Source organism: Caretta caretta, chromosome 16 (assembly GCF_965140235.1).
Source record: "Caretta caretta isolate rCarCar2 chromosome 16, rCarCar1.hap1, whole genome shotgun sequence".
In the NCBI taxonomy this organism is placed as follows: Eukaryota; Metazoa; Chordata; order Testudines; family Cheloniidae; genus Caretta; species Caretta caretta.
Window position 1 is genome coordinate 1,143,378 of NC_134221.1, and position 24,108 is coordinate 1,167,485.

Genomic DNA, 24,108 nt, shown 5'->3' on the forward strand with positions numbered 1-24,108 from the left:
GGCATCTGAAAAACACAAAAATAAATAAATATTGCTGAGTTCTGGCACAGGGCTCCCTATATTTATTATTCTTAGTCCTGGTGTTGCTGTGATAAACCAATTATATTTTCAATACACCAAGTTGACTGACCTAAGCTGTGCACAAATGCAGTAGCCAGAGCTCTTTTCCAAGAACTGTTACTGCTTTCTCCAGAAACACAGTGTGGACTAATGGTTAAAGCAGTGGACTGGGAGCTCAAGATTCCTTGCTTCTATTTCCAGCTCTGTCATTGCCTCATTAAGATTTGGGGGACTTTTTTGTGCCAGATTTTCCCATCTCTCCAGTGGGTATAATACATTATCTGTACTTAACCTCACATGTATGTTGTGAGGCCTAATGAAAGTTTGTAAAGTGCTTTGGGATTCTTAGATTAAAGATGCTGTAGGAAGGCAAAGTTGTTGTTATTATTCTTATCACCTGTGGCAGAGCTCTGTCCTTGTCCCCATGGATCCCTCTCTCTAGGGCCAGGGTTACAGTCTACTGAGCCCTTTTCATCATAAGCCAGCAAGGAGGTTGGTGAGAGAACTCCCACAGTCTCTGTTGTCCCTATGGGCTTATTCCCGAACAGTTTAGCTTCCTGTCCCAACAGGGGCCGGTCTTCCCCTCCCAGGAGGTGTTTCTGTAGTGACAGGTTGAGGGGAACCCAGGCCCGCCCTCTACCCCGGGTTCCGGCTCAGGGACCCTAATGGCAGCAGCTGTTGGCAGCCAACCTTTCACTGCCAGAGTTGCTACATTTCCCTGGGCCACTTGCCCCCAGTTCTCCCACTTTTCTCTTCTTCACCCTTACCTTAGGGCTACCTTACTGATGGCTTGAGGGTGTCTTCATTAACCAGCCCTTCAGCCGTACTTCCTCTCCTCTGGCTCCCTGGCTTTCCTCTGCCTGACTGGAGTGAGCCCTTTTATATTATCAGAGGGGCCTTAATTAGAGTCAGGTGGTCACATTAGCTTAATGGCCTCACCTGACTCTGCAGGTTAATTGGAGTCAGGTGTTCTCATTAGCCTCGGGCAGCCCCTGCTCTGGTCAGTCAGGGAACAGAAACTTGTTCATCCAGTGGCCAGTAGACCTGCCTTCAGCTCCTCTGCTGAACCCGACTGGCTGGAGGGAGGAGGGAGACTGCTGCTGCTGGGCCTTGGGCTCTTGCTCCTGCTACTGCTCCTCCAGCTGCTCCCCTGGCTGGGCCAGACACCATCCCCCTTCTCTGCTACCTGGTTGCTGGTCAACTGCTGGACCCCCCACCCTCGGGTGCTGCGACTGCTCCAACTGCAGCCCTTTGGGGGGGGCCTGCTGGATACAGGGGGTGTGGCGTGGAGCTGCCCCCTGATCCATCTGCGTCCCCCCCATCCCCCACACCACCACTGCCCCCTCCACCACTCCCACTGGCTGTTTACCACCTGCTTCAGCTCCTGCCTCTGGACTCAGCTGCTTGCTTGGCTTGCCACGCCCTGATTCCACCATTTGGGCCAGAAGCAGCAGCCAGCCCAAACTGACTTTGTGCAAGCACACGTGAGTGCACATGTCCCCCCGCCTGCAGCTATGTCATCTCTCCCGGCCACCGCCTCTGCTACCATCTGTAGGGGCCGGGGCCCCTTCCCGACCTTGACCAGGAAGCACGGTGTCCGTTGCCTCCTGGTACCTGCCTTGCCCCATGTGGAGACCTACGTGCGGGTGTTGGTGAGGGTGGTGGGGCCCACGGCCATCGTATCGGCCTCCAAAATGTACGGAAAGGTGGTCTTTTTAGCATCGGAGGCCGCCGCCTAGGAGGTGGTGGAGAGGGGCCTGGCAGTGGGGGGGTGTTCATCCCCCTAGAGCCGCTAGAGGACCTGGGAGTCCGTCTGGTCCTGACCTCCATCCCTCCCTTTCTTCCCAATGCCGCCCTGTTCCCCGCCCTCTCCACCCTGGGGAAACCCATTTCTGTCATCAGCCCTCTCCCATTGGGCTGCAAAGACCCCGCCCTCCGTCACGTCCTCTCGTTCCACCGGCAAGTGCAGCTTCAACTGCTGCCGGCGGTGCGTGGCAGAGAGGCTCTCGAGGGGTCATTCCTGGTCCCCTACCAGGCGGCCCATTACCAGGTGCATTATTCAACAGGGGAGGCCCAGTGCTACCTCTGCCGGGCGATGGGGCACATCCGGAGGGACTGCCCCCTGGCCTGGCAAGGAGGGGCATCCGGAACCCGCAAGCCCCAGCAGGGCGCTGACCCCGTCATCGCCGGCGCCCGTGGCTGCCTCGCGTCCGAAGCCGCCCCTCCTCCTTCCCAGTTCACCACTGTTCCTGCTTGGGCCCAAGGGGCACCTCCCCCACTAGGCCCAGACGAGCGGGAGAGCCCCACCTCCGCTGCATACAATCTGGCAGAGCCCATGGAGGAGGGTGCGGCAGGGACATCGCCGGGCATGGGAGAGGGCCCGCCCCAGGGGGAATCTTCCCTCCCTCTTGTTGCCCCACCGTTACCCCCAGCCACGAGTCCCTGAGCCATCGCCCCTGCCCTGACCCCTGCTAGCCGGCCCTCAGACGATGCCGTGGAGGGCTGGGCCCTAGCACAATGGAAGCGGGGCAAGCGGAAGGCTCGAGCTCCACTCCTTCCATCAGACGCAGAGGCCCCCTGGAAGACCAGGAAGGGGGGCACCCATACTGAGCCTGCTGCCTTGCCCACAGGTGTGTTTCATCCACCGGTGCCGGCTGGGGAAGATGTGGCAGCACTGGATGGTCATATCGCCCCTCCACGGGAGTCCCTCCCTTTTGAGGCCCCCGATGGAGCCCCTCCTGCTCCGGTACCATCTGAAGCCCCAGTGAGCCCCAAGGTGACCGTCGCGTCACGTGCCAGCAGGGAGAACCCCGGGGTGGTGGAAGGCGATCTTCCCTCCATAAATGAGGAGATCGAGGCCCTGGGTTTGACCATGGTCACCTAGGGGGAGGACGACCCTTTACCAGTGGGCCTTGATCTGGGCGACCTCACTCTGGTCCCCCCTTTCCCCATGCTCCCTCCCCCTAACCGTTGCCTCTGCTCCCGCCTGCGAGGACCCCCTGGACTCTTCCATCAACCCGGCGGCAGATGGCACCCCGCTGACGGCTCCTGAGCCTGTTGAGGCGATGGCCAGTGCCACGCGGCCGGGACCCAAGCCACCAGGGGCATCCCTTGTTGGTGTGGAGCAATCGACTTCCTTACCAGGCAGGGGCCGTACAGAAAACAGTCCATCTCCTGATGCCGTGGCTGCCAAACCCACCACAGAGCCTGTGCCCAGCATCGCTGAGAGCCCCCTCCCCACCCCCCTGAACCCTTGAGCCTGATCAGGAAGTGCCACCACCCAGTTGCTTGACTTCTGGAGCCTGGAATCTCACCTCTGTCCCTGACCCCGTCCCTGCCTCTGCTGCTGACTCTGTCCCTATTCCCTCCACCTCCCGTGATGTTATTGCCGCTCCTGGGACTGTCTCCTTTCCTTTTCCAGCAGATGACCCCCAGGCAGCGGCCTTTGTGTTTCCCTGTCCCGACCCACTCGGGGCTGCTATCTTCCCTCCGCTGCCCCTATCGACCCAGGGTATGAGGCGGGCCACCATGTCAGGGGTCTGCTCCTTGCCTGCCCATCTCGGTGGGCCACGGGGCTGTATTGGGGCCCGGCTAGAGGATGGTCAGGAGTCAGTAATCCCACCCACCCCCATGTGCTGCGAGAGGAGTTGCAGGAGTTTTTAGAAGACGTCCATGGCTCCCGCAACAAGGTACAGCTTGCTCTCCAGCGATGGGGGGACTTTCATCAGATCCTCTGGGCTGTGAGGGCCCTTATGGGGGAGGGTAAAAGGACCGGGAAGCAGGCTGCCGCAGCCTACCAGTGGGTTCGTGGCTTCCGGACTCATTGCTCACCTACGGGGTAGGTCACAGTTTGATGAGTGGCCCAATGGGGGCTGCGAGCATCCCTGCCGGTGAGGATCCCCCCCAGCCCTCCTCATGGCACCACTCATCATCGCAACGTTGAACACCCGGGGCTGTAGGATGGGTCTCCGCAGGTCCCAGTTGCTCTTCTTCCTTCGGGAGGGGGGATACTCTGTGGTTTTCCTTCAGGAGACCCATACGGATCCGGCTGCTGAAGACAGCTGGCGGCTGGAATGGGGGGACAGTGTCTACTTTAGCCGTCTCACAGTTCGTACGGCTGGAGTGGTGACCCTATTCTCCCCCGACCTATGGCCCGAGGTGCTAGGGGTCGCCGAGGCTGTGCCGGACCGCCTGCTGCACCTCCAGGTCCGTATGGAGGGGCTCGTGGTCAATCTCATTAACATCTATGCCCTGGCATCAGGCCCGGAGCGGCTACAATTCTATCAGCAGGCGTCCGCTTTCCTCGGCACCTTGGATCCTCATGAGTGCCTGGTCCTGGGTGGGGACTTTAACACCACCCTCGAGGAACGGGACTGCTCGGGGACCGAGCACTGCCCTGCTGCTGCAGACGTCCTCCAGGAGATAGTCGAACACCACTCCCTGGTGGACGTCTGGCGTGACCACCACCCGGACAACATTTCGACATTCACCTTTGTCCGGGTGGAGGCCCATCAGTTGCGCCACTCCCGGTTGGACCGCATTTATTTATCACGTTTCCACCTTTCACGGGCCCACTCCTCCAGCATCCGGCCAGCCCCCTTCTCTGATCATCATATAGCCACCGTAACGGCCTCTCTTTGTGCGGAGAGGCCGGGGCCGGCCTACTGGCATTTCAACAACAGCTTGTTGGAGGATGTGGGCTTCGTGACATCCTTCTGGGAGTTCTGGCTGGCCTGGCGAGGACAATGGCTTGGCATTCCCTCGGCGCAGCGGTGGTGGGACCTGGGAAAGGTGCACGCCCGGCTCTTCTGCCGTGACAACACCCGGGGCGCCAGCCGAGGGAGGCATGGGGCGATAGAGCAGTTGGAACGGGAGGTCTTAGAGCTGGAGAGGCATCTGGCCACCAACCCCGAGGATCTGCCCCTCTGCAGAACAGGCCGGGAGAAGCGGGAGGAGCTCCAGGCCCTCGAGGGCCATTGGGCCCGGGGTGCCTTTGTTCGATCCCGCATCCGCCTCCTTCGGGAGATGGATCGCGGCTCCCGCTTCTTCTACGCCCTGGAGAAAAAGAGGGGGGCCAAGAAGCACGTCACCTGCCTCCTGGCAGAGGACAGCACCCCCCTCATGAATCAGGCGGAGATGTGCGGGAGGGCCAGGGCCTTCTATGCAAGCCTTTTCTCCCCGGATCTGACTGATCCTAACGCTTGCAGAGTGCTCTGGGACGAACTCCCGACGGTCAGCGTGGGTGACCGAGACTGGCTAGAGCTGCCTCTCACTCTGGCTGAGTTCTCTCCCTCCGCCGCATGCCCACCAATAAATCTCCGGGCATGGACGGGCTGACTGTGGAGTTCTACCACGTGTTCTGGGGCATCCTCAGCCCAGACCTAGTCACCGTCTGGGCCGAGTCTTTGCACCGCGGGGTCCTCCCTCTTTCGTGCAGGCGAGCCATGCTCCCCTTATTGCCAAAGAAGGGGGACCTCCGCGATTTACGAAATTGGCGTCCCGTCTCGCTCCTCAGCATGGACTACAAGGTCATAGCGAAAGCCATCTCGCTGTGGCTAGGGTCCGTGCTGGCGGACGTGATCCATCCAGACCAGACCTACACTGTCCCGGGCCGCACCATCTTCGACAACTGTATCTGGTCCGGGACCTCTTGGAACTCGGGTGTAGGGACGGTCTGTCGTTCGCCCTCCTGTCCCTGGATCAGGAGACAGTGTTCGACAGGATGGATCATGGGTATCTCCTGAGCACTCTGCGAGTGTTTGGCTTCGGACCCCAGTTTCTGGGTTTTCTCCAGGTGCTGTGCGCTTCCGCGGAGTGTCTGGTTAGGCTCAACTGGACCCTGACCGAACCGATCAGCTTCGGGCAAGGAGTACGGCAGGGGTGCCCCTTCTCGGGCCAGCTGTATGCTCTGGTGATCAAGACCTTCCTCTGTCTCCTCCGCAGGAGGTTGACAGGGTTGGTGCTGCGGGAGCCGGAGCTGTGGCTGGTCCTGTCGGCGTACGCCGATGACGTACTCCTCATGGTCCAGGACCCGGGGGACTTGGCGCGGGTGGAGGCTTGCCAGGCCATTTACTCAGCAGCCTCCTCGGTCCGGGTCAACTGGGTCAAGAGCTCTGGCTTGGTGGTAGGGGACTGGCGGCAGGTGAGCTCCCTCCCACTCGTGCTTCAGGCCATCCGGTGGAGCGTGGGTCCGCTGCTCTATCTCGGCGTTTACCTTTCTGCCACGCATCCGTCTCCGCCGGAGAACTGGCAGGGCTTAGAGGGCAGGGTGGTAGAGCGGCTCCAGAGATGGACAGGACTACTCTGGCGCCTCTCCCTTCGAGGGAGGGCACTGGTGCTTAATCAATTAGTCCTGTCCATGCTCTGGTACTGGTTGAGCTGCAGCAAAGGCAGCTGGAGCACAGACTGCCACTGCAGCCCCTCTGTAACCAACCGCCCTCCTCCCCAAGTTCCATAGCCTCCACACCCAGACGCCCAAGAACGCGGTGGGGGGGCCTCCGGCCAACCAGCCACTCCACCACAGAGGATTGCCCCAAAAAAAGAAGGCTGTCATTCAATAAATTTTAAAGTTGTAAACTTTTAAAGTGCTGTGCTCAAAGTTCTGTGTGGCATTTTCCTTCCCTCCTCCACCACCCCTCCTGGGCTACCTTGGTAGTCATCCCCCTATTTGTGTGATGAATGAATAAAGAATGCATGAATGTGAAGCAACAATGACTTTATTGCCTCTGCAAGCAGTGATTGAAGGGAGGAGGGGCGGGTGGTTAGCTTACAGAGAAGTAGAGTGAACCAAGGGGCGGGGGGTTTCATCAAGGAGAAACAAACAGAACTTTCACACCGTAGCCTGGCCAGTCATGAAACTGGTTTTCAAAGCTTCTCTGATGCGTGCCGCACCCTCCTGTGCTCTTCTAACCGCCCTGGTGTCTGGCTGCGCGTAACCAGCAGCCAGGCGATTTGCCTCAACCTCCCACCCCGCCATAAACGTCTCCCCCTTACTCTCACAGATATTGTGGAGCACACAGCAAGCAGTAATAACAGTGGGAATATTGGTTTCGCTGAGGTCTAAGCGAGTCAGTAAACTGCGCCAGCGCGCCTTTAAACATCCAAATGCACATTCTACCACCATTCTGCATTTGCTCAGCCTGTAGTTGAACAGCTCCTGACTACTGTCCAGGCTGCCTGTGTATGGCTTCATGAGCCATGGCATTAAGGGGTAGGCTGGGTCCCCAAGGATACATATAGGCATTTCAACATCCCCAACAGTTATTTTCTGGTCTGGGAATAAAGTCCCTTCCTGCAGCTTTTGAAACAGACCAGAGTTCCTGAAGATGCGAGCGTCATGTACCTTTCCCGGCCATAGAATCATAGAATATAAGGGTTGGAAGGGACCCCAGAAGGTCATCTAGTCCAACCCCCATCCCACGTTGATGTTGGTGAAATGTCCCCTGTGATCCACCAGAGCTTGCAGCACTATCGAAAAGTACCCCTTGCGGTTTATGTACTCGGCGGCTTGGTGCTCTGGTGCCAAGACAGGGATATGGGTTCCGTCTATGGCCCCACCACAGTTAGGGAATCCCATTGCAGCAAAGCCATCCACTATGACCTGCACATTTCCCAGGGTCACTACCCTTGATATCAGCAGATCTTTGATTGCGTGGGCTACTTGCATCACAGCAGCCCCAACAGTAGATTTGCCCACTCCAAATTGATTCCCAACTGACCGGTAGCTGTCTGGCGTTGCAAGCTTCCCCAGGGCTATCACCACTCGCTTCTCAACTGTGAGGGCTGCTCTCATCTTGGTATTCATGCACCTCAGGGCAGGGGAAAGCAAGTCACAACGTTCCATGAAAGTGCCCTTACGCATGCGAAAGTTTCGCAACCACTGGGAATCGTCCCAGACCTGCAACACTATGTGGTCCCATCAGTCTGTGCTTGTTTCCCGAGCCCAGAATCGGCGTTCCACAGCATGAACCTGCCCCATTAGCACCATGATGCATGCATTGGCAGGGCCCATGCTTTCAGAGAAATCTGTGTCCATGTCCTGATCACTCACGTGACCGCGCTGACGTCGCCTCCTCGCCCGGTATCGCTTTGCCCGGTTCTGGTGCTGCATATACTGCTGGATAATGCACGTGGTGTTTAATGTGCTCCTAATTGCCAAAGTGAGCTGAGCGGCCTCCATGCTTGCCTTGGTATGGCGTCTGCACAGAAAAAAGGCGTGGAACGATTGTCTGCCATTGCTCTGATGGAGGGAGGGGCGACTGACAACACGGCTTACAGGGTTGGCTTCAGGGAGCTAAAATCAACAAAGGGGGTGTCTTTACATCAAGGAGTATTTCAGGCAGGACTTCACGGAGGGTTCCAATAAGAAATGGCTAGATTTACCTTGCTGCACCTTCTCTGTGAGTGACTGCAGTGTGACCTAGAAGAATGAGTCCCCTAGACGGGGGAGAGGGGGAAGCAAATGAATACAGAACAAATCTGGTCTATTTCTTGTTTTGATCCACTCCATCTATCTTTTACATCTTTGGCTGGCAGCAGACGGTGCAGAAGGACTGCATGCCATCGAATACAGAACAAATCTGGTCTATTTCTTGTTTTGATCCACTCCATCTATCTTTTACATCTTTGGCTGGCAGCAGACGGTGCAGAAGGACTGCATGCCATCCACATCTCATGGCTGCTCGGCAGAAGATGGTACAGTATGACTACTAGCCATCCTCATCTCTTGCCTGCCCGGCAGAAGATGGTACAGTACGACTGCTAGCAATCCGTATCGCCTGCCTGCTCACCATGAGACGGTTCAATAGGACTGACTGCAGGACTAAAGAGAATGATCTGGTCAAGTCACTCCAAATTTAGTCCCTGCACCCATGTCTGTCCAGGCGCTCCCAGCCGACGTGGCCAGGAGCACCTCGGACATGACGATGACGGCTACCAGTCATACTGTACCGTCTGCTGCCACAAGGCAAGGGGTTGCTGCTACTGTGTAGCAATGCCGTACCGCGTCTGCCAGCACCCAGGAGACATAGGGTGACGGTTACCTGAGCGTGCTCCATGCTTGCCGTGGTATGGCGTCTGCACAGGTAACTCAGGAAAAAAGGCGCAAAACGATTGTCTGCCCTTGCTTTCACGGAGGGAGGGAGGGAACGGGGGCCTGATGATATGTACCCAGAACCACCCGCGACAATGTTTTAGCCCCATCAGACATTGGGATCTCAACCCAGAATTCCAATGGGCAGCAGAGACTGCGGGAACTGTGGGATAGCTATCCACAGTGCAATGCTCCGGAAGTCGACTCTAGCCTCGGTACTGTGGAAGCACTCCGCCGAGTTAATGCACTTAATGCACTTAGAGCATTTTCTGTGGGGACACACACACTCGAATATATAAAACCGATTTCTAAAAAACCGACTTCTATAAATTCGACCTTATTCCGTAGTGTAGACATACCCTATGTCAGGAATCCCAGGCCGTGTGGAAAGCAAGTGATCCTTCTGCTCAGCATATGCTGTCTTGTATGTTTTTATTCCCCTGACAGAGGACATCCTATTGAAGTTTAAATGTAATTTAAGGAAGAGAAAATCTTAGCGTGTGGGATCTATTTTGTATTAATTTTGTTTCCCTTCAGTTATCTGACCGCAGCACAGAAGCCAGTCTGTATTCCTACTGACAGTTTAAGCTGAAAGATCCTGCTCTGTTTGCTCATTTTTCCAGTGAGCTGTAACTGATCTGTCCTGTGGCTGGGCACGTGTGTAGCATATACGTGTGCTTGTCTCTGGGGGATTTTTTTGTCCTTTTCCCAGTTCAGCTCTTTCTTCATGCATTAAAAGGCTCTAACAAATGCTGGGGCATTTACCTCTGGGGACTAAGGAAAAGGCCTGATTTGTGACCAGGAATTTTTCTGCAAGACCTTCTGCCAGAAAGGCGAAGTTAGCTCCATGTTGATCCCCCCCGTACGTGAAACTCCAAATGTGAAGCCAGTGGCTGAGGTGGTATGTTTTGGGGTGAGAAAGGACTGCCTAGAGAATTGGCTAGATTGTCGGGCTCAACGGGTAGTGATCAATGGCTCCATGTCTAGTTGGCACCTGGTGTCAAGTGGAGTGCCCCAGGGGTCGGTCCTGGGGCCGGTTTTGTTCAATATCTTCATAAATGATCTGGAGGATGGTGTGGATTGCACTCTCAGCAAATTTGCGGATGATACTAAACTGGGAGGAGTGGTAGATACGCTGGAGGGCAGGGATAGGATACAGAGGGACCTAGACAAATTGGAGGATTGGGCCAAAAGAAATCTGATGAGGTTCAATAAGGATAAGTGCAGGGTCCTGCACTTAGGACGGAAGAATCCAATGCACAGCTACAGACTAGGGACCGAATGGCTAGGCAGCAATTCTGCGGAAAAGGACCTAGGGGTGACAGTGGACGAGAAGCTGGATATGAGCCAGCAGTGTGCCCTTGTTGCCAAGAAGGCCAATGGCATTTTGGGATGTATAAGTAGGGGCATAGCGAGCAGATCGAGGGATGTGATCGTCCCCCTCTATTCGACATTGGTGAGGCCTCATCTGGAGTACTGTGTCCAGTTTTGGGCCCCACACTACAAGAAGGATGTGGATAAATTGGAGAGAGTCCAGCAAAGGGCAACAAAAATGATTAGGGGTCTGGAACACATGACTTATGAGGAGAGGCTGAGGGAACTGGGATTGTTTAGTCTGCAGAAGAGAAGAATGAGGGGGGATTTGATAGCTGCTTTCAACTACCTGAGAGGTAGTTCCAGAGAGGATGGTTCTAGACTATTCTCAGTGGTGGAAGAGGACAGGACAAGGAGTAATGGTCTCAAGTTGCAGTGAGGGAGGTTTAGGTTGGATATTAGGAAAAACTTTTTCACTAGGAGGGTGGTGAAACACTGGAATGCATTGCCTAGGGAGGTGGTGGAATCTCCTTCCTTAGAAGTTTTTAAGGTCAGGCTTGACAAAGCCCTGGCTGGGATGATTTAATTGGGTATGGGTCCTGCTTTTGAGCAGGGGGTTGGACTAGATGACCTCCTGAGGTCCCTTCCAACCCTGATATTCTATGATTCTATGAATACTGAGAACATACCTTTATCCACCCCTCACACCACACTCCTTCCCAGAAATTAAGAGCGTAACCTATTTGTAATTATTGCTAGGGGGACAAATAATACTTTGCACTTGCAGCATGTAACATTTATTAGAGGTCCCTCAAGCATTTTGCAAGCATTGACCCTGAGAAGAGGGCACAGTAGATAGGATTGCACCCCCTCTACAGGGAAACTGAAGCTCAGAATGGCTAATCACTTGACTTGTTCAAGACAGGCAGCTAGAATTATAGAATATCAGGGTTGGAAGGGACCTCAGGAGTTCATCTAGACCAACCCCCTGCTCAAAGCAGGACCAATCCCCAACTAAATCATCCCACCCAGGGCTTTCTCAAGCCTGACCTTAAAAACCTGAAAGGAAGGAGATTCCACCACCTCCCTAGGTAATGCATTCCAGTGCTTTACCACCCTCCTAGTGAAAAGGTTTTTCCTAACATCCAACCTAAACCTCCCCCACTGCATCTTGAGACTGTTACTCCTTGTTCTCTCATCTGGTACCACTGAGAACAGTCTAGATCCATCCTCTTTGGAACCCCCTTTCAGGTAGTTGAAAGAAGCTATCAAATACCGCCTCATTCTTCTCGTCTGCAGACAAAATAATCCCAGTTCCCTCAGCCCCTCCTTATAAGTCATGTGTTCTAGACCCCTAATCATTTTTGTTGCCCTCTTTCCAATTTTTCCACATCCTTCTTGTTGTGTGGGGCCCAAAACTGGACACAGTACTCCAGATGAGGCCTCACCAATGTGGAATAGAGGGAAATGATCACGTCCCTCGATCTGCTGGCAATGCCCCTATTTATACATCCCAAAATGCCATTGGCCTTCTGGCAACAAGGGCACACTGTTGACTCATATCCAGCTTCTTGTCCACTGTAATCCCTAGGTCCTTTTCCGCAGAACTGCTGCCGAGCCATTCGGTCCCTAGTCTGTAGCAGTACATGGGATTCTTCCTTCCTAAGTGCAGGACTCTGCACTTGTCCTTGTTGAACCTCATCAGATTTCTTTTGGCCCAATCCTCTAATTTGTCTAGGGTCCTCTGTATCCTATCCCTACCCTCCAGCGTATCTACCACTCCTCCCAGTTTAGTGTCATCTGCAAACTTGCTGAGGGTGCAATCCACACCATCCCCTGGATCATTAATGAAGATATTAAACAAAACTGGCCCTAGGACCGACCCCTGGGGCACTCTGCTTGATGCCGGCTGCCAACTAGACATGGAGCCATTGATCACTACCCGTTGAGCCCGACAAACTAGCCAGCTTTCTAGCCACCTTATAGTCCATAGCTAGTTAGGATGAGAGCTGAAAATGGAATCCAGGACTCTTTCTCCTGGGTTCTTTGCACTAACCACTTAGACCCATTTCCTCTCAACCAGAGGAATTCCTTAGGGATGCCATTTGGAATAATTCTGCAGTAGCTTAACATGTAGGGGAGAGGTAGAGGGAGAAGGAAAGTGCTTTTATTTGATACACGGAGTCCTGCCTGTGGTGGGGGGCAAGTGTAAGATATAACTGAGGGCAAGCACTACTGAAGTGTACCCATACAAATGGCTTTGATGTTAAGGACAGCTGTCTGAGAGCTGTATGGTCCTTTCTGCAGCATAGCTCGCCGTCCAGATCTATCTAAAGTATTGCTGGCCTGATTTCATCACTCCCGCTGACCTTGCTGGGAGCAATGGGTGCTCAGCAAGGCTTTCCTGATGCATTCCTAACGTGGCGCCCATCTCTGCTGCTGGTGGTATGTGCAGTGCTGGCATAAGTTACCTGTGTCCCTGCACAATGGGCATGTTGCATTTGTTGGTGTCGCCAGGAAACAAATAAGGATCCCATGTGAAACTGCCTGGTCCCACAAGAGGTGTGCAGTCACTGCTGTCCCGCCCTGCACTTTCTTTCCTCATGTTGTTGTTAGCTAACTGGAGGTCTTGATCCGGACTTGAATTTTTACTATTCTGTCATAATATGCAGGCGGCCTACTCTGGATAGATGGGGTAACCGCTAGCTGTTAGCAAACAGAACATGTGCTGTTGGCTGACTGCCTCCTTCTGCATGCCGCTTGCTTTGGCAGGCTGCCCTGGCTTATGTGGACTGTAGGTTTTGACGAACCAGCTGTTGAAAAGTTTCATGAGCTTTTTTTAATCAATAAATTAAATAGCCACGCTGCATTCAGACCTTCCACACTGGGGGGCTGGGAATCAGAAGCATCATCTGGTCAGTCTCTTATGAACAAAGCATAGTGTCTGTACACAGTCCCTTCAAATCAACAGAACCATAGTCACCACTCTCTTTTACAGGCCCTTGCTTCAGAATGGATGCCTCTGACCCATTCACTGCTGGGGTAGCTAACTAAACGTATAACCTCTGTGTAAAGGGAAATCCCATTTGTTTTGTTTGGGGTGGGCGTTCCTCTATCATTGCAAGGCATACAGGTGATGTAGCTGGTCCATAGTGCAGTGTTGCTGTGTGAGTCCCAGGATATCAGAGAGACAAGGCAGGGGAGGTCATAGCTTTTATTGGACCAGCTTCTGTTGTGAGACATCAGCTTTTATGCTTACGAAGAGCTCTGTGTAGCTTGAAAGCTTGTGTTTCTCACCAAGAAAAGCTGGTCCAATAAAAGATATTACCTCATAGAAATAATATGAATGTTATTTATGTGGATCCAGGAGGCTCAGGGAGCCAGCCATACAACAGAAAAAAAACAAATCCAGAACCATAAAAATAAAATAAAATCCCACACACATGAACAAGGGTATCTGATTATACAGGGAAAACCAGAGGGGTTTTTTTGTTTTGTTTTTTAGAAAGAAAATCTTTATTTAGGAACATGGGAACAGAGGAATTTTTTTTTTTTAAAGAGAAAGGTGAGCTAAGCTATTAGTTCAACGACATGATTAGGAAGCTAACTATTTAAATCAGGTTCCAAAGAAAAGCTCTGTTAAAAGAGGAAAGGTGACATTTCACATTTAATGAAAGCACAATTGGCAAACATTTCAAAAACCAAAAGTGTTTATAAAAAATTTAGTTCTAAAATGTAAATATGGGGAAGAAGACAGACCTAGGGCCAGTACTGGTCATTCTAAAAGCACCCTTTGAGAAAGACAAGCTTTAAAATACTTCATTAACATATATTAGAAAATCCACAAAGGCTGTGGATTTAAGCAGATAGCATGTTTCACACTGTAGGACCTTCTGCTTGGCAAAAGCAACATCGGCAAAAGCAAGTTGCTGACTTCAGACATGAGGTTGAAGTGCAGGCAGGTGTGTGAGCACAGAGACTCATCAGTACCAGGTGCAAGGAACAAGTCTTGAAGGCAGCCACCATTTAGAGTTTTAAAACTGATAGGGTTCTCTGGCAGTGGTGAGGCCATTGCTAGAATACTCTGCTTAGTCCTGGGCAAGAAGGTGTTGTGATGGACAAGTGGGGAGGAGAATTCAGAGAGGAGCAATAAAAGGGTCAGATGCTGCCCTTGTTCACAACAGTGTCTCTCTAGAGTGACTCCAGTTAAGCCATTTTCGCCAGTGTAACTGAGATGAGACTCTGCCTCAAAGTGCTCCAGCAGCCAGGGAGATTGAGGTAGGCCAGGTCTACACTAAGAAGTTATGTTGACCCAGCTACGTCACTCGGGTGTGAAAAATCCACACCCCTGAGCAACCTGGATTTGTGCTGGAAATGGCCCACCTTGATGATCATACACATTGTAAGGAGAGTGATCACTTTACATAGGCTATTACCAGCAGGAGAGTGGGGTGGGGGGAGAGAAAACCTTTTGTAGTGATAATCACTGATTTTTTCATGGTTTGTGTGTATAAAAACGTCTTCTGTACTTTCCACAGTATGCATCCGATGAAGTGAGCTATAGCTCACGAAAGCTTATGCTCAAATAAATTGGTTAGTCTCTAAGGGGCCACAAGTCCTGCTTTTCTTTTTGCTCACTCCCAGTGTAAACGGCACTAGGTCGATAGAAGAATGTTTCCGTTGACTTAGCTGCTGCCGCTCCGAGAGGCTGATTAACTATGCCGACAGAGAAACCGCTCCCGTTGATGTAGTGCGTGTCTGTGCTGAAGTGCTGCAGTGTCATAGCTGCTGCTGAAGCAGTTTAAGTGTAGACACAGCCTTACATGGAACGAATGAAATGTGTCTAGGGCCTTCTGTATCCTATCCCGGCCCTCCAGCGTATCTACCTCTCTGTGTAGCCGTCTGAAGCACTGTACGATGTGTAAACAGCAAGGAGGGAGAGGATTTGTATAAAGTGATCCAAGGGGCAGTGACAGGAATAGGATGAAATGGAGCACAGGAAGTTTTTACAACTGAGATTTATAGATGGTAAAAGAGTCTCCCAAGGAAGTGGCACCAGCTTTATCACTAGAATATTTAAAACTAGACTGGGCAAAGCACTTGAAAGTGTAGAGAACAATTCTACACTGCTGAGAGGATGGACAGATTGGTGCCTTTTCCATTTCTAATTTCTGTGCTTCATATAGTGTCACAGATTATTTGTATAATGCACAAAAAATGTGCTTTCCTGGCTCATTTCCCTTAAGAGGTAATAGTTTTTATTTCCCTTCAGCAGTTCTATTTGTCTGATAGTGTTGGTTTTTTTTCTTCTGACACAGAGGGTGCTCCCAGGTGGGGATTATCAGGGCACTGATCGAAGCAGGCATCCCAGTTGATATGATTGGAGGAACTTCCATTGGCTCATTCATGAGTGCCCTGTATGCTGAAGAGCGTAGCTATAATCAGATGAGGATCAAAGCAAGGCAATGGGCAATGGTAAGAAAGTAGAATATATGTTTATATTCTTTTCCACTTTTAATGTATAGGAGTTTTGACATTAGCCACAGCACACATGGCAGCACAGAAGGAGCAGTCCAAGGTCAGAATACAGCCTCTGGATCTTAGGAGAGGTGAAGAAGAGTGTTTGAAATGGCTCTGATATGTTTGTTTTTTTCCAGTAGTGAAGGATGAGATGCTGCCAGTGCCTTATGCAAAAGTGTACACTGCCACAAAGCATGAGAAACTTTGTTGGCAGAGTGCAGGATGCTTCCTGTAGACAGAACTGGTGCCTATTGGAGTGAGGCATGTCAGCAGCTCTGTACAGAACTAATCTCCATAAATCAGGAATCTGATGTTTTGATAATGGAGCATATCTACCATGTCTGTTGGAAAAACAGAGCGCTCTTAGGGCACTCTGCTGGACTTGATCATATTTTGTAACATTACACTGCATCAGTAGGACAAATGCCTCACTCTGGTGCTGTACTCAGCTGCATTCTTGCTGTGGATCTGGGTTTTCTTTCTCTCATTGTACAGGTGGGTTTGGGGTGGATGTGTGATGGGGAAGGATCACATTAATGCATTCGGTGCAGTGACTAGACAGTACAGGAGCTTGAATTTAAAGTAGGGCTGTCAAGCGATTAAAACAATTTAATTACAATTTAAAAAATTAATTGCAATTAATTGCCCTCTTAAACAATAATAGAATACCATTTATTTAAATATTTTAGATGTTTTCTACATTTTCAAATATCCTGATTTCAGTTATAACACAGAATACAAAGTATGCAATGCTCACTTTATATTTATTTTTTATTACAAATATTTCCACTGTAAAAACGAAATAGTATTTTTCTGTTCACCTAATACAAGTACTATAGGGCAATCTCTTTATCATGAAAGTTGAACTTACAAATGTAGAATTATGTACAAAAAATAACTATTCAAAAATAAAAATGTAAAACTTTAGAGCCTACAAGTCCACTCAGTCCCATTTCTTGTTCAGCCAGTCAAGTTTGTTTACATTTGCTGGAGATAATGCTGCCTGCTTCTGGTTCACGTCACCTGAAAGTGAGAACAAGGTGTTCTCATGGCACTGTTGTAGCCAGTGTTGCAAGATATTTACATGTCAGATGTGCTAAAGATTCATGTGTCCCTTCATGCTTCATCCACCATTCCAGAGGACATGCGTTCATGCTGATGACAGGTTCTGCTCGATAACAATCCAAAGCAGTGCAGACCGATGCATATTCATTTTCATCATCTGAGTCAGATCCCACCAGCAGAAGGTTGATTTTCTTTTTTGGTGGTTCAGGTTCTGTAGTTTCCACATCAGAGTATTACTCTTTTGAGATTTCTAAAAGCATGCTCCACATCTCATCCCTCTCAGGTTTTGAAAGGCACTTTAGATTCTTAAACCTTGGGTTGAATGTAGCTATCTTTAGAAATCTCACATTGGTACCTTCTTTGCGTTTTGTCAAATCTGCAGCAAAAGTGTTCTTAAAATGAGCATGTGCTGGGTCATCATCTGAGACTGCTATAACATGAAATATATGGCAGAATGCAGGTAAAATAGAGCCAGAAACATACAGTTCTCCCGCAAGGGGTTCAGTCACAAATTTAATGAACGCATTATTTTTTTTAACAAGCGTCATCAGCAAGGAAGCATCTCCTATAGAATGGTGACTGAAGCATGAAGGGCCATATGAATGTTTAGCAATCTGGCACATAAATACCTTGCAATGAAGGCTACAAAAGTCCCGGGCGAACGCCTGTTCTCACTTTCTGGTGACACTGTAAATAAGAAGCAGTCAGCAGTATCTCCCATAAATGTAAACGAACTTGTTTGTCTTAGCAATTGTCTGAATGAGAAGTAGGACTGAGTGGACTTTGTAGGCTCTAAAGTTTTGCATTGTTTTGTTTCTGAGTGCAGTTATGTAACAAAAGAACTACATTTGTAAGTTGCACTTTCACAACAAAGAGATCGCACTACAGTACTTGTATGAGGTGAATTGAAAAATGCTATTTCTTTTGTTTATCATTTTTACAGTGCAAATATTTGTAATAAAAATAATAATATAAAGGACACTTTGCATTCTGTGTTGTAACTGAAGTCAATATATTTGAAAATGTAGAAAAACATCCAAAAATAATTAATAAATTTCAATTGGTATTCTATTGTTTAATAGTGCAATTAAAACTGTGATTAATCACGATTAATTTAGTGAGTTAATAGCGTGAGTTAACTGCGATTAATCAACAGCCCTAATTTAAAGGAATGCCTCCCAGTCCATTTTGAAGACAGGCTGTATGTTAATCACCCAAAGCTACCCATCAAGCAGCCAGTCTGTCACTCCAAACTTGTTATGAATTTGGCACATCAGTCTCAGGATATTTGCCTAGTTCAGGGGGCAAAGGCAAGAGAATCCTCCAAGTCCTGGAAAATCTTCAGATAAGATATTTTTAAAGCACAGATGGTGGTATTCTCCTAAGGAGACAGAGAAACCTGCACAATGATAGCATTGTAACACGCAAGGCTCTCGGCTACCAGAGAGGGACTGTTAAGTTTCCACTACCATAGTGGTAGGTTGGGTCTGTGTGAGTTCCTGAGGACTGCAGGGCTGAAATAGACACCCATTGCTTCTGCATGTACACCAGCCCTACTCTCAGTGTGAATGTACATCTTTGCACAAGTGTTAGCTGGTGTTTATCATTGTTTCTTGTCTTTATATGTGCTGGGGTCTGTTTTCTTTCCAAGTCTGACCATATAACTTTCTCTCTTTCACTTTCACATGCTGTCATCTTTTGAGTAGAAGTGATTGACTGAGGTAATTCTTCTCTAAACTAACTAAGAACCAAATGTCTGATGTAAGATGTAGCCCCAGTGTTCCAGGGGTCAGGTACTGCATTAGGGAGGAAAATGTTGATTATTTTTTTAAATATACGAAACTCTGGGTTTTTTAACTACACTTAGCTGTGTGCTGACTGTTTAAATAACAATTTATAATTTGTTTGAGGAATTAAGAACACCAGAAAACATGCACAAAACTGCCCTAGCATCAAGCAGTGCTGGTTATAGATGACTGATGGTAAAAGATAGCATTGGTTACATCTGGGATCTGCCAATTATAAAGTGATTTAATGTATTTATTTTATTTCTAGTTTTTATATAAAAATTGTTTCCAATTTCGTTTTTCTAATGAAAGGAAAGTGACCTGATGAAGTTTCCAAGCTGGATTGAAACTAACAGTCCTCTTATATCTTGTGAGACTTAAAGTGGGAGACAGAGAAATCTGCAACTGGCATCTTGCAGATCTATTCTAACATTGCCTTTTGCAGGTAGCTTCTCCAGCTGTAGTCAGCTGTGGGTTTGGCTGCTTTCCTAGCCAAAGTCACAGTTGCACAAATAACGATTCATGCTGTAGGTTTTAGTCCTGGGATATTATGATAGCATTGGAACACGCAAGGCCCTAGGCTTCCAGAGAGGGACTGTTAAGTTTCCACTACCATAGTGGTAGGTCGGGTCTGTGTGAGTTCCCAAGGACTGCAGGGCTGAAACAGACATCCATTGCTTCTGTATGTGTAAATGTACATGTTTGGCTACTTTCCTAGCCAAAGTCACAGTTGCACAAATAATGATCCATGCTGTAGATTTTAGTCCTGGGATATTATTCATGTGCAGCAAGGATGTGTCAAGGTCCCTGCCTAAGGCTATATCTTATCATAGAATCATAGAATATCAGGGTTGGAAGGGACCTCAGGAGGTCATCTAGTCCCCCCACCCACCCAGTTACACTTCTAAAATTGGATGGACTGACAGACATTATTTGAATAAACCCCTAGATTGAGGGTTCCCACCTTTACCAAATACACACACAGTCACTTCAAGGGGAGCGTCCATATAACAAAGCCCACAAACTTCCCCACGTTTTCTGCTTGTTTTTGCTACCATAGCAATCTCAGGTCCGCCCTTCCATCCCACTCTCCCTTGAAGTTCACTTGTTCCCTGCCCTCCCAACTCTATGCACCCATTTCCCAACATGCCATGATCACTGCAGCCGTCTTGGCTTCACAGCACCATTACTAGAGTGCAGGGGTGTTATTCTGGGACCCTATGGAGGGATTTAAGAGAGGTCATGAAGGTTTTGTGGATTAAAACAGCTTTAAGTAACTTCCTGTAACTCTTACAGCTCTGCAGCCTCTTGAAATGGTAGCTCGAGCTTGGTGCCTTTTGAAAGCAGAGATTCTGGGCTTCCCAGTGGTTGCAGGTGCTGGGTCACTACACTTGGGTGGCTGCAGAGGCTTCACAATTAAACTGGCACTCAGTAACTTTGTAGAAATAAACTTAATTTAGTAACAATAGATCAGCCTTCCCACACCTCTTTAAGGTTTGGGAGGGAGCATGCTAGTCTCCTCCAGTGCACACAAGTCTACCATAAGAATGGCTGGTGGGTTGCACCTCCAAGAGAACTGAATTGTCATGGAGGGACAATTATCCTCTCAGTCTGAAAAGCCCTTTCTTTGCAAGCCTTTGAGATGAAGGGAGCTGTATCTGTCAAATGTTATTTATCATCCAGATGGGATAGACTTTTAAATTGTACATGCAGATTTTAGTCTAATTTTATTGATACACAAAGCATATGTTGTCAAATGGCTCATTCTTAGCACCGGTGCTGTTCTGTTAATCCAGTATGGAGTGGCCCCACTTTCTATCCAGACTACCGTATCCCTGCAAGGTACAAATAAAAATTAGGTAATATTATCCTCAGAAATACTGATTTCATCTTATTATTGAAGAGTGCTTTGAAGAGCTGCTTGGGATTTTTATAACCATTTTGACAAGCACACACCATTCCACATGCAAAACAGGAGTTGCTTAATTATTTAGGGAGATGTCAAAATGTGGCAAGATAAGAACAGACAGCTCTGGGTGGTGGCCTCTTCACTGCAGATGGCGTGCTGTGGGACTGGATCCAGCAAAATTATTTTCTGTGCCGCACAAAGCAGTGGAAGCCCAAAGTGGCAAACTTTTTAAGATTATGGGAGTGTGACTCTTCCAGGAATGGCTTTTCCATATACTTCCCCGTCACATCACAAATTATAGTAGCTGTCTTTGAGACCAAGGCTTTGGTGTGGCTTTCTTCATTACCCACTAACACTGTTCCTAGTGTCAGGAGCTCAGAGTTGTTAGGGAGTTCATGAAATCCCTTACTCTCCACAGAGGGCCTAATCTGAGTCTGTTACAGAGACTCAGCCAAACACCAGACAGCCTCAAAGTTCCAGGGTCCAAAAGCTGCAAGATCACTTCTGCCCTCCCCACGAGTCTCCATGAAAACTTCTCCACTGGGCTTGCTCAGAGGCAGCAAAGAGGCCAGATATTCAAGAACCAGTCAATGGGAGGATCAGTGTGTTGCTAGAGGAGAACAGTCTGGAAGTAGATTTTTACAAAATCAACCTGATACATAAAGACTAGAAAGCCCCTGTTCTGTGGAAACATCCTTTTTTCCCCTGCTGCCCTAGTTCCCATTAGCTGTGGCTGTTGATGGTTATGGTTGTTTAGAACCACATGTTCTGGCTTTAGTAGCCTATAGGGACCTTATTATTTACATTCTCTATTGTGATGTATTAAATAACTTCAACTGGTTTCTGTGCCACCAGCCCAAATGAGAAATGGCTGCAGGACAAAAAAGCTTTTAGGTATTTTTAGAAATTGGCATCTCTTTGCTAGTGTGCTTGAGGGGGGACAAGCAGTTTAATTTGGTGGGATCTCTGGATATAATGGAGCAGCCAATAAATAATGGCTTTCATTTGCTATGCTGCAGATGGGGTGTGAAACTCACAGAGCATATCAATTATGTACTCTACTCCATTGATTCTGTTGTGCTTAGCAAGTTACAGTTTTCTATATATTTTTTAAAGCTGATAATGAATCCACACTAATATTATATCAAAGTATATATGATCCATTTACAGTTCTTACTATAGAAAATATTTTGATTTTATGTAGTGCCTATATTAGGTGGCTAAAATTTTTCCTATCTTAAGGAGTTAGAGGTTGGAAGAGCAGTGACTGGGCACATGCTCCACAGAGCCATGCACACAGCCTCATACATGCAAACAGGTTTTGATGAAAGGGGAGTTGTTAGCCAGGACACTGAGGGTATTAGCCACTCTCTGGCTCCCATGCTGGCATCATATGCTGGCATGCTGGCTCTTTGCAGCCTGGCATCACAGCCCAAATGTTGTTTTGCAGGACAAAGGAAGCCATCCTCTGAGGGCCACACTGCAATATCAGGACTGGGTCTAAATCCAGAGTCCCATTGCGGAACATAGGGCAGATGAAAGTGGGTCAGAGGGTGCTGTGAACGTGACATGGCCTTCTGGGGAAGAACACTGAGTGAGGATTGCAGTGTGATGTCCACAAGTTGAGGGCTACATGTGGTGTTTTCATTGTGGGAGGCATACAGCTCTCATTAGGAAGTAGAGAATAATTAGTTATTAGGTACTGCACTTTGCAAATCACTTCACATCCTACACTGTTGGGGTTTTTTTTGTTCATATGCCAAATCTTCATGTATAACAACACATACAAGTACAAAACAATGTAAACAAACACAAACCTAAGAAGAAAATGCAGGCATTGCCAAAGGCATTGGCATGAACACCAGGCAAGGATACTAAAGGAAAAGAGAGCTCATTCTACTCTCAGGAGGTGGGAAAACTTCCCTGTGAGAGGTCCCAGTGAGTGATAGCACATACAGCTGAGAGATAGCAGAAGTTGGTAGTCAGACGTGAGTGAGTGCTCTTATGTTAGCTTCAGATCTAACACAGTCATAGCACAAGTTAAGGAATGTTTAAGGTGAACTGCAGAGTTTTTAAAAAGTCCCTGATCCATAACAGGCTGCGTGTAAACAAATGATAAATAATTCTGCAGTTTAAAATACCGGCAGCAGGGCACACACATTTCAGGTGTGCTTTAGCCTCCTCTCTGTGGACATGAGGAGTGCATCAGCAGCCTGCTCAAGAACTCTCTGGTGCGATTTACTGCCATTAGCACAGCTCATTAATTTTAAATTGCATTAAAAAAAATCTTTTTAAGCAATCGTGAAGGTTTTGTTCACTGTATCTTCCCAGGGTTTCTATTCCATTTGGACAAGGAAAGCAGGCTGATCGGTTTCTCCTTCATAGTACAGTTCAAGTGAGCTTGCTTTGATTCCCATGCACTAGCCAAGTGCTGGTGTGCTTGGGTCCCCGCACTAGAAGGGAACATTGAAGTATTGAACATGTTTTTTGTGGAAGCCTTTAAAAAGCAAACATGAAAACATTGCTATTTAATAGTCACAGACAATACAGTGATATGGAGTTAGGGCGGAGAAGGTCTTGTCTGTCAGTTAGGGTAAAATGCCTTACCCAGATGTTGTAACCATCCCCAACCCAAGTGTAAGCAGGGGAATGGTCCCGCTATTGTGGGGAGCTTTCCTGGCTCCTGCGGTATCCCAGTGGAATTGGCTAGAGAAAGGATCTGAGTCCCCGCTCCCACCCTCTTTATCCAGAGCCCTGCCTGACCTCGAGGGCTCCCCTTCCACTCTCCTGTGCAGCAGAGTCCTTAGAACCCCAACAAGGCTGGGCCCAGGATTCCTGAGAGGCTGAACCCCCAATCTTGTCATGGTCATTTAGGATGGGGGTTAGGGTGTCCCCACTCCAGGGTGCTCTCTCCTACTTCCCTGGCCTAGTGAGCACTACATTAAGTTCAAACCAAATATAATTTATTAAACAGCAACTGTAAGAAAAATAAGTATAAAATGGAAAAGGGTAAAGGAAATAAAGAATCTTCCCTTATGGGCACAGGGAACACCACAAACAGCCATCTCTGGGATGTAAGGAAAGTTCACAGTCTGTTCCTCACCCATCCTAGACCTCCCTCTCAGGTCCTGGCTGCACTGGGGTGATATTGTGGGTCAGATGCCTGCTCTGGCGGTGGCCTCAGGCGCTAGGTGCCAGGGACCCTTCTCCCCAGTACAGGCCCCTCCCCCCGTTGGCTTCACGTCGTCTCCCCTCCTCCCTCCCCCACCCCGACCAGCCTTCAAGGCCCTCTTGTCTGGCAACGTCTCCTTCCACTCAGCCCTCTGCCCAAGGTCCCACTTCACTCTCCCCAGCTCCTCGCC

General features: G+C 49.1%; 1 protein-coding gene across 5 annotated transcripts in view; it reads left to right on the forward strand.

The window, feature by feature from the left end:
* PNPLA7 (patatin like domain 7, lysophospholipase) overlaps positions 1-24,108 on the forward strand; it is a 437,365-nt gene that overhangs the window by 341,833 nt on the left and 71,424 nt on the right. For all 5 annotated transcript variants that reach the window (XR_012665266.1, XM_048823395.2, XM_048823397.2 and 2 more), the window contains one exon: positions 15,784-15,940. Coding sequence is in view for 4 of the 5 variants with exons in the window: in XM_048823395.2 (XP_048679352.2) it covers positions 15,784-15,940 (157 nt within the window). In the remaining variant the exon portion in view is untranslated. The remainder of the gene's footprint in view (positions 1-15,783; positions 15,941-24,108) is intronic.